Source organism: Vulpes vulpes, chromosome 8 (assembly GCF_048418805.1).
Source record: "Vulpes vulpes isolate BD-2025 chromosome 8, VulVul3, whole genome shotgun sequence".
Lineage (NCBI taxonomy): Eukaryota > Metazoa > Chordata > Mammalia > Carnivora > Canidae > Vulpes > Vulpes vulpes.
Window position 1 is genome coordinate 3,603,774 of NC_132787.1, and position 10,593 is coordinate 3,614,366.

General features: G+C 46.2%; 1 protein-coding gene across 4 annotated transcripts in view; it reads left to right on the forward strand.

Moving 5' to 3' along the window:
• The window catches only part of BIN2 (bridging integrator 2), a 32,984-nt gene extending 26,168 nt beyond the window's left edge, over nucleotides 1-6,816 (forward strand). For 2 of the 4 annotated variants that reach the window (XM_026000356.2, XM_072765268.1), the window contains exons 10-13: nucleotides 321-1,038; nucleotides 2,830-2,910; nucleotides 4,439-4,513; nucleotides 5,854-6,340. In XM_026000356.2, the coding sequence (XP_025856141.1) occupies nucleotides 321-1,038; nucleotides 2,830-2,910; nucleotides 4,439-4,513; nucleotides 5,854-5,883 (904 nt within the window). In that variant the 3' untranslated portion in view covers nucleotides 5,884-6,340. Of the gene's footprint in view, nucleotides 1-320; nucleotides 1,039-2,829; nucleotides 2,911-4,438; nucleotides 4,514-5,853 lie in introns of all 4 variants that reach the window. The other 2 variants (XM_026000357.2, XM_072765269.1) reach the window with 2 other exon arrangements.
• Nucleotides 6,817-10,593: the final 3,777 nt, after the last annotated feature.

Consider the following 10,593-nt stretch of genomic DNA (forward strand, 5'->3'; position numbering starts at 1 on the left):
AGGATCAGCTGTATGTCACCCGTAGAATGTGTCCCGCAGAGAAACGATTTTATCAGTGTTTTGCAGTGTTTCTTTCCAGTCTTGTTTTCTTTATATATTTTTACGTAATTGAGATTGTGATATGGATAAAATTGTATAGCCTCTTTTTCGCTTTATAATAGAAGCATTATTGCAAAGTATATACAACCCTTCTCATAACTTCCATTGCTTTGTTCCATTTTATTACTATGTGTTCACATCTTTATTTATTTGGGGGTGTGTTGGGGTTGCTTCTAGTTTTTAGCCCTTCTGAATCTTGAATGCTCTTTCTGTTTCACCAGCAGCAGGCGCTCTTTAGTCATCTCTTCCCCAGTTCGCACATCTGAAGCCCCCAGCCCCCTGACCTCACCTACCAGTCCCTCTGCGCTTTCTCTGAAGAGTGATAGGGACTCCTCATCAGCAAGTGAAGAAGAGCTGGCATCTGATCCGGCCCAGGGAGAAGATGAATCTGAGATTCAAGAGCCCTTAAAAGACAAGGAAATTGAGGGGGAAGAGTCTGAAGCCAGCTCCTCTGAGGAGGAAGAGCCTCTGCCAGCTTGCAATGGCCCCAAGCAGGCCCAGCCCTCTGCCACCGTTGAGGGCAGCAAGTCCCAGGAGGAAGTTCTCCCTTGCTCCCCAGCTCCATCACCAGGCAGGGCCCTTGTCCCTTCAGAGCAGCCCTCGTCTCTCCCAGAAGTAGTCCTCCGAACCCGCACCTCAAGTGAAGGATCTGAACAACCAAAGAAGAGAGCCTCCATCCAGAGGACCTCGGCACCTCCAAATAGGCCCCCTCCACCCAGAGCCACTCCCAGCCCCAGGCTCTCTTCAGGGAACATACCCTCCAGCCCTCTAGCCTCTGAGCAGGGTACACCTACCAGTCCCAGGACCTCCTTAGATGCTTCACTGGACCCACAGCCACCAGAGAAGCCAGTAAGAACTCCCGAGGCCAGAGAAAAGGAAAACATCAACAGTCTGAATCCAGAAGAACTTTGTACTTCCCCTACCTCGAAGATATCTGAGGTGAGATTGGATCTGGTTGACTCTTTAGTCCCTTTAATAACCTTCATGGAGATCATCTTTCCTATAGTCAGCTTGCCCCAACTGATAAGATCTTATGTCAGTAGATGGCCGTTTCAAGGATATTCTTGGACACCTTTTTTGGTTATGGGGATTGTTTCACATATTCATAGCAACTAATCCAGTGACCTGTACTCTTAGGGTAGTTGACTTCTGCAAAGGGCTTTTCTCTAATATTATTATTATGAGCAGATTCTTGCTAATTTCTTTCCTTTGCTCCAATTTCTGGGAGTTCTGATATAAAGAATCTACAACTGGCATCCCGAACTTAAACAAACTTTACTTTTTTTTAGTGGGGGATGGGAAGGAGAGTCTCATTTCAGTTTGTCACACTTGTGACTATGGTAAGCAAAATGGCACCTGCAAATTTCCAAGGTACAACTTCTTCAATGAGAGAGGTATAGAAGAAGGAACTCACAGGGGAAAGTAAAGCAAAAGGGATAGAAGGTGAGGAAATGATGAGAAAGGATTGTGTTAGAATAGAGACAGAGATCCACTGGAGAGCAGCCAGTTCCGTGAAGGATCTGGAAATCAGGTCATGTTCTATTCAAATTACATGGAAAGACTTATCATATAGGAGAGAGGTTTGACTTACTTAACATTCATGAAAGCAGAACTACGTAAAGATTTTTTTTTCAAGTACATTTTGGATCAATATAAAAGGAACTTTCAGCAGTTAACTCTGTTAAAAAATGATATAAAAAAAAATTTTAGGGCAGCGCAGGTGGCTCAGTGGTTTAGCACCACCTTTGGCCCAGGGCCTGATCCTGGAGACCCAGATCGAGTCCCACATCGGGCTCCCCGAATGGAGCCTGCTTCTCCCCCTGCCTGTGTCTCTACTTTTCTCTCTCTCTTCTCTCTCTCTCTCTCTCTCTCTCTGTGTGTGTGTGTGTGTGTGTGTGTGTGTATCTCTCATGAATAAATAAACAAAATCTTTTAAAAAAAAGTTAAAAAAAAAAAAAGAAAACCAATTTTAAATCTAGGGAAAAGGGGACACAGGGACTTCCAAAAACAAAAATAGCATAGGCCACCTTGAGAAATAGCCCTCCTTCCTTGCTGTTAAAAGCTAAGGATATATGATCCCCTGTCAGATCATTATACAGAAGATTATGGTGAAACATCTAACTAGATGGCACCAAGATTGATTAACTGACTGATTGATTCATTCATTGCATAATTACTGAGCCCCTGCTATGTGCCAGGCACTTTTCTAGGAGGTGGGATACTACAATGAACAAAACAAAATTCTCTGCCTTCCTGCATCTTATATTCTAGTGGGTGAGGGTTGGGAGGAATAAAGGAGATAGGCAAGAAACCATAAATAAGTAAAATGACAATTTAGTGATGATAAGAGATAAATTATAAGAGATAAAAGATAAGTAGGGGAAGAGAAGAGAAAAAATTAAGTAGAGGAAGGTACAGGGAGTGAAAGCAAAATTGTAGTTTTAAACAGAGTGGTCAGAGGGGATATTTGGGCAGTGAAGGAGGCCGGGGCATGAGCCATGTGGATATCTGGGAGTCTGAGACTTCTGATGCCCCTCAGTTCACAGCACCCTGTGACCGCCGATGCCTCACCAAAGGCTGACCAGGCTACCTCGAGGGCCTCCTGTTCCCTGGACTTGGGTACCATGCGGGTACCGGGGTACCACAGCCAACACAGACAAAGGGCCCAGGGTGGCATCCAGGGTGTGAAGGTGTGGTGCTCTCTCCTACATTGTCCACTTTGGTCCGCAGGATTTTTCAGAGTCTGACACGACAAAGAAGATCGAGGACAAGGAAGAGAACAATAAGCTCACCTCCGCGGACTCCCCTGAGGTACTGACATCTAAGTCAACACTAGTACCCTGTCAATCTTGAGTCACATGAGGTACAGAGCCAGACATAAAGCATCTTCCCTCTGTCGGCTTCCGGGATGAGGAAGCTCTCCCAGCTGGGAGAAATATGCAGGGGGTGTGGGTAAACAGGGTAGCCACTTTTCATTTTTCCGCACTAAAAAGAACAATTCAACAGTATGGAAAATTCAAAATTAACTTAAATTTGACTTTGTAATACTTTATATGATTTTAGTATAGGGTCAGCCAAAGAGTGGCCTTTCGTCTGGCTCTGGTGGACAAAACCTGTTTGCCTCTTGGGCGTAATCTTACTGAAGGGGAGATTCTAGGGGCCAAGATATTGTCTATTTTTGAGGAACAGGCTAGTAACACTGTCCTCCTTGGGAAAGAGATACAGGACGCAACCTCCTCCACCCTGAAGCCACCTCATTATTTTTTAGATTTACAGTGTTTCCTTAGCCTCAGCCTCTCCTTTGGAATTGCTTGGTCATCAGCTAAAGGAGACGTATTTTTCCTATGGAATTAAGCAGCTAGAGCATCTTCGATCCTAGCCTCTCAATGTCATCAATCTTTTGAGGCCCTATTATGTCCTGCAAGATCTGTTCACTTCCCTCACAGACGCGCTATACGTCATAGTTTGCCCCCAAGCAGAATTATGGACATTATCACATTTAAAAACCAGTAAATAAAAAGAAAACTGAGAAAATCTGTACTTGCTCAGCATTTGAACCACCTGAGAGATAATGGAGGTTCTCTGAAAGGATCGTAACTTTGCGGGAGGCGGTATTACCTTTGGGGGCCGTTCATAGCCTAGAACTGGAAGCGGGAATAAGGAGGAACTTAAAGGAGAAACAGAATTACAAATGGCTGTTTCCTACTGTTAGCAGTTGGTTCTGGTTCTTGAGAGAGTGAATTTTATAGTGTGTGCATTAAATTTCAATTAAAAAATAAATTCATTCTAAGCCTTAGAGTACCAGAGGCTTCCCATGGCTTAACAGTTCCTAGACAGGGCTTTCCACATCTTGGGTTCTCATCTCAGGACCCAAAATTTTTCCCCAAGAAACCATCATACCATTTGCCTTTCCTAACCGTCATAGCTTAGGACCATCCCAGTGTGAGATCTGTAGTGCGTTCTAGAGGAGGGTTAGTCTAAAAGTGGTAGGTAGTGGTTTTAACACCTATATTTATACCTTCACGGACTCCCACATAGATTTATATACAGATGCGTGTCACACAGATCATACAGTATCTGATCATGGAAACAATGGGAGTCCAAAGACCTGGTTTCCTGTCCCAGCAGGTTATTTGACCCTTTGAATCTTGGTCTCTTGATGTGTGACAGAGGATGACGGGAAAGCCTTCCCTGATACTCTCAGGCCGTAGTAAACCAGCACCGTATGTTTGCCCTTTGCGTTGTCTGTGACCCTCGTAAAGTGAAAGGCACAGAAGACCCTTCTAAGCCGAGAGACTGGGGAGGTTGAGTCTTACTGGGAGAACTCTTCTTTTTGTAGAGCCAAGATCTTCAGCTTCATGTCTCTGCAGTTCCAGAAGACAGCAATGTCACGGCAAGCGAGCCTCAGGAAGAGGTAAGGAGGCCAGATAACACAGAGAATGGGATGAGTGGTAACACTGGGCAATGCGGGTGGACAGAGGTGTGGCTGCATGGGCTACAAGGGGAACCCGGCAGTGAGCAACATCCTCAGGGCAAAGTCAAGCAGGTGGGAACCAGGGGAACCAGGAGTAATCTGGGACTTCGTGGTCTCTGTGCCCATTTCCTTGAACCTTGACCTCTTGACCTCTCACCATAGCCTTACCTCCTAAATATTTTCATCCGAACTTACTTCAAAAAGGAGTTAAGTGGGGCGCCTGAATGGCTCAGTTGGCTAAGCATTGGACTCTTGATTTCGGCTCAGGTCATGGTCTCAGAGTCATGACATCCAGCCCCATGTCGGGCTCCTCCCTGGGCATGAAGCATGCTTAAGATTCTCTCTCTCTGGATCCCTGGGTGGCGCAGCGGTTTGGCGCCTGCCTTTGGCCCAGGGCGCGATCCTGGAGACCCGGGATTGAATCCCACGTCGGGCTCCCTGCATGGAGCCTGCTTCTCTCTCTGCCTGTGTCTCTGCCTCTCTTTCTCTGTGTGTGTGACTATCATAAATAAATTTAAAAAAAAATTTTAAAGATTCTCTCTCTCTCCCTCTGCCCCTCCCCTCCTTGCATGCACTCTCTCTCTTAAAAAAAAACACTGGAGTTAAGATATATAAAAGGTGCACAGAAAGGTAAATACACACACAAAATATACTCAGAAATACATTAGCAACAGTGACATAGAACAGAGCCCTGAATTAGGTGAATACAAAAACACGTTCTATAAAATAAAATTACTGAGGATGGACCACAAAGTTGGTTCCATGCTTCCTGACATCCAGGAAGAGACAAACCTGGTGAGTTCACACAATTCATAATCCCATTCCTTAAGAGGGCAACAATTTCTGCTACTAAGATGAAAAAGAAGTTGCTCCTGTGAATCCTCCTAAAGAGATGGCAAACCGTCCATGAACAACGGCCGCAACAAGTCTTGACAGTAATTCCAACAACCAGTTTCTCGCTGACCCTCTCAATAGCGGCCAGTGCCTCACAGGAAATATCCTTCGAGGGCCACCTGGGTGTCTCCGGTGGTTAAGCATCTGCCCTCAGCTCAGGTCATGATCCCAGGGTCCTGGGATCGAGCTCCTACTCGAGCTCCCTGCTCAGTGGGGAGCCTGCTTCTCCCTCTGCCCATCCCCCTGCTCGTGCTTTCTCTCTTTCTCTCTCAAATAGATAAATAAAAATAAAGAAATATAATTCCACAGGAGCAAAATGAGCCCCTTCCCCCAGTGGTTGGTGGGAGGGCAGGTCAGCATCTAACCCAGTCACTTTTACTTTCCAGGTATCTGCAGTTCAAACTGACTACCTCTGAAGAGGAACTGCCAAGACCCCTACACACCCCTCCCCAGAGAAGCCCCTCAGCTGGAGGGTATATAGGTCGGAGGGACTTAAGATCTAGCATTCAGTTTTAGGTTCTCCAGCCATATGAATGCTGGTGGTCTCTAAAGATCTAGCATTAATGGAGGCTGAGGAGCAGACTTAGGGGAGGGAGGGTGGCAGGCTTGGAAGAAGAAACTATTAGATTCCGGGAATATTTAATTCAGGCTTTATAGCACTGTTAGAATAAGAAGACTTTATATATTATTAAGTAAAGCGGGCCTAAAATGACTGTAAAAAGCATAAGCATCTGTAGATAGAGACACATCCACATAGACACATTACCTACCACTCGTACTCAGGGGACAGTGAACAAATCTTTGACTTACCAGTCACTTAGAGCCAAAAGAACAGATTTTCAGATTGTTAAATAAAGTGTTATTCTGACTCTGTGTGGATGGGGTGGTTGTTTTTTGGGGTTTTTTTAGACACAGGGAGTTGTTTCAGCCCAGAACCCTGTCCTCTACTTAGGATGTTACTGATTCTACCCCACGTTCAGAAAGCTTTAGTCCCATCCGTGACACCCAGCCCCCGTGGGAATGATGCCAGGGGCCACAGGCTCCTTTCCTCACCTACGTGCTTTCCTGCCTGACCCCGGCCCCCACTTTCAGCTAATAAGCAAATTCCCCCAGTGAGGGGTTACATTTTAGAGCTGTAGCTAGTGTTTACAATCTGCTGTGTGGCATGAATAAGTATCTGAGCAGGATGGAAGGAGACATGGAACTCCATGTGAAGGGAAAGGGTACAAAGTATAATAATATAATGGAAATGGCGTGGAATTTAGAATCCATCATTTATTTCTGTGAAAACATTAAAAACTCACTTTGAAGTCCTGCCACCCCAATAAACACACACATGCAAATGCTCATCCATCTTTGCTTTTGTTTCTGGGGTTACGGACGACGTCACACTTGAGCATTCAGCAAGCGTTTATTAGTACCTACTGCACACCACACCGAGCACCAAACTAGGTACTAGAGAAGTAATGATGAGGAAAAAAGAACTTTATGGAGACCGACTATGGAGCAGGGAGCAGAGGGCAGGATTTAGTCCATGGGTTAGAAGCGGAGGCCTGACTGAAGTTGCAAAGAAGCGCTCTGGGTGAGGCTGGAGAGAGTAGGCTTTGGTGGTGCCTTTCTCAAGATGGTAACAGGAGGGAGGGCATCATGCGCGTGGGTTCTTGGGTTGCAAACAACAAACTGCCGTGATTAAGCAATAGAGAATATGTTGGAAGGAAATGAGGCAGCTCATCGAACTGAAAGAACAGGAAAGGACAGGAACCAGCCCACGGATGGCTGTCGCAGGAACGTGTGGACTGGCCTCCAGGCAAGACTCAGCTTCTACCACCTTCTGCTTCTGTGTCCTTTCCAGATCCAGATTCCCTGGAGGATGTGGCTGGCTCGGTTTACAGAGAGGCACGTAGTGTTTCTACGATGACAGACCAGTGGTGGTGCTGGGAGGGGGTGGTGGTGAGGAAGGCAGATTACAAAGAAACACAAGGAAACTTGTAGAGAGACGGAAATATTCGTAATGTTATGGTGATTGTTTAATGAGTACATACCTGTGTCAAAATTGATCAAATGATACACTTTCTACAGAGTTTATTGGGTGCCCCGTACAAATATTGGATACAGGGAGCTTGAGAACTTGCAGGACTTTCCAGTAGATGTGTCTGTTAGGGAGCTGGAAATAAATGTTTGTATGCAGGAGTCATTCTCCTAAAATCTAATCTCATTTTAAAGCCTTCAAAAGATTTCTATGGCTGAAACGGAGAAATAGGCATGCCCCCCATAAAAGCCCTACTGCCCATATTTTCATACCTCTCCCGTGAGGCATCCCATTCCCGTGGCACTCAGAATCGTGGCCAGGAGTGATAGTCCAGGGGTATTGGCGGGGTGGGGGAAATGCTAGGAGTACAGGCCCCTAGATGTCCAAGGCCTTCCATGACCTTCTTAGAATCGCCCCTCCCACGTTCGTTCATCCAGCAAAATCCAATTCAAGCCTTTTCTCTCCAGGGCTTCCCTCCTAGGAAATGAGTGTGCCAGCAAGGTCTTCTAGGGACTTACAGTCTGATGGGGGAGACAAGCATGGGACGTAATTGCTGCAACAGAGGCACCACAGACGTGGAGATATTGGGCAGCCCGGGTGGCTCCGCAGTTTAGCGCCTTCGGCCCAGGGCGTGAGCCTGGAGACCCTGGATCGAGTCCCACATCAGGCTCCCTGCGTGGAGCCTGCTTCTCCCTCTCCCTGTGTCTCTGCTTCTCTCTCCGTGTGTCTCTCATGAATAAATAAATAAAATCTTAAAAAAAAAAGTGGAGATATTTACTAAATTGTGAGATTGATGCTTCATTTGCATATGGCCCTCCTGGACCTTCCAGGAAGGCAGGGGAAGGAGCCAGTATGTTGGGCACATAATTTTGCTTATTTAGGGTAGATAGTCCTGGCTAGGTACCAAGTTGTTTACCCTGATTTACAAAATGGTAAAATTGTCCCGGGGAAAGGCTAGGATTTAGAAAATTGCCATCCTGGCAGCAACACAAGAAAGGGCTAGAAGCCGATAAATTGGGCAGAGATGAGTATCTCTTCTGCCCTGCCCTGAGGCCCCTGAGGTCTGTTGATAAAAGTTTGTGAAGTTTAGCATTCAATCCTTGGGGAACACCACTAGTTCACACCACTAGTTCACCGCCGGTAAGGCTCCACTCATCATCTGTACGCATCTCTATATAAAATTAATTGCAAGAACGTCACCCAGGCCCTGCCTTCCAGCAATTCGAAGGACAAAACTGACAGGCTGGTGAGATATCTAGAGAACACTGGAAACGTGACACAACCAGGATATACAGGATACACCAAAGAACAAAACACACTCAGCTTCCGGCACTGCGATTTTATGCTAAATTAGGTGCTGAGCAAATACACATTGGATCTTGTTTTTTGCATATTTACACTTTTTAAATGAATGGTAAGTACATACAGGGGTAAAATCATGTATCAACAAACATTTTAAGGTTAATTTTTTTTAAGATTTTATTTATTCATGAGAGACACACAGAGAGGCAGAGACACAGGCAGAGGGAGAAGTTGGCTCCCTGTGGGGAACCTGATGCAGGACTCGATCTCAGGACCCTGGAGTCATGTCCTGAGCCAAAGGCAGGCGCCAAACTGCTGAGCCACCCAGGGGTCCCTTAAAGGTTACATTTAAAGAGGAATCACGGGGATCCCTGGGTGGCTCAGCAGTTTGGCGCCTGCCTTTGGCCCGGGGCGTGATCCTGGAGACCTGGGATCAAGTCCCACATCAGGCTCCCCGCATGGAGCCTGCTTCTCCCTCTGCCTGTGTCTCTGCCTCTCTCTCTCTCTCTCTCTCTCTCTGTCTATAATGAATAAATAAATCTTAAAAAGAAAAAGAGGAATCACTCAAATCACTTGTGAGTGATTAACTATCAAATTGTGAAGGCAACATGGCATTTCAGTAGAGTCCCTGGGCTGGATGGCCTCCAGAGTCTGCGGTCTGGTCAAGACAATCTTCAGTACATAATGGAATATGCTATGGGGGAGATTAGCCAGATAACAAGAAATCTCAACCCCTTTCCCGTGATTCATGATGAGCTCCCCAGTACATGCAAGCAATTATCCACCTTTGGAATCTAACCCTAAGGATTTGAACCTCCTTTTCTCTTGGATATGTGGGAGCAGGCCAGGCTGACCTGTGTCTTAACTTTCCTATACCTCTTGCCTACGTGTTACTTTCTTTGCCTTTCTTGGCTGGCTTGGTACTTTTCCCACACATGGGCTTTTTTGTTTCTCACTGATAACTACTGTGCCTAGAAAAATATATTTAAATAGGGGTTCCTGGGTGGAACTGGTTCACTTGGTTAAGCATCTGCCTTTGGCTCAGGTCAGGATCTCAGGGTCCTGGGATCAAGCTCCCTGTTGTCCTTCCGGTTCCCTGCTCAGTGGGGAGTCAGCTTCCCCCTCTGCCCGATCCCCCGCTCATGTTCTCTCTCTCCCTCTCTCAAATAAATAAAATCTGTTAAAAAATATATTTGAATAAAATGAATTTCATCAGCTCACTCTTCTTTTCCTCTGGTTTCTACCAACCAAATAATATCTTTAGGAATGAACGCAACCACCCTTGCTTATTTTATTTACGTTTTCACTCTTGCTCTCACACCATTCCTCTATTCTCTCAGACTGTGAGCCTGTTCCCCAGATGGACATGCACAAGACCTATCAGTCTGTAAGATGCTGATTTCCAAAACTAGAGAACTCACGGGAATAAGCAAGGAAGTCGTATCTCCGGATGCAGGGCAGGGGCCAACCCTTGAGTCCTAACCCTAACAGGAAGCCAAGATGAAAGCCAGCAGGTATTGAGCGCTAGGCTAGCAGGTATTGAGGCTTACTCTGTGCCAGGTAAGGGCCAAGGCTTCAGATGTAGTAACGCCGCCCCCCCCACCCCAGGAACTTCATGAGGCAGGTATCGCCCTCCAAAGAGAAATGAAACCGAAGTCACTTGTCCGAGATCACACAGCAGCGAGGATTCCAGGGCCCGTGGCTTTAGCCTTACATCCTTAGTCACAGGCTCATCAATCTGGGAACATTCCTGCCCCCGAGAAGCAAGTCAGGATGGCTGCGGCATGATGGCCCG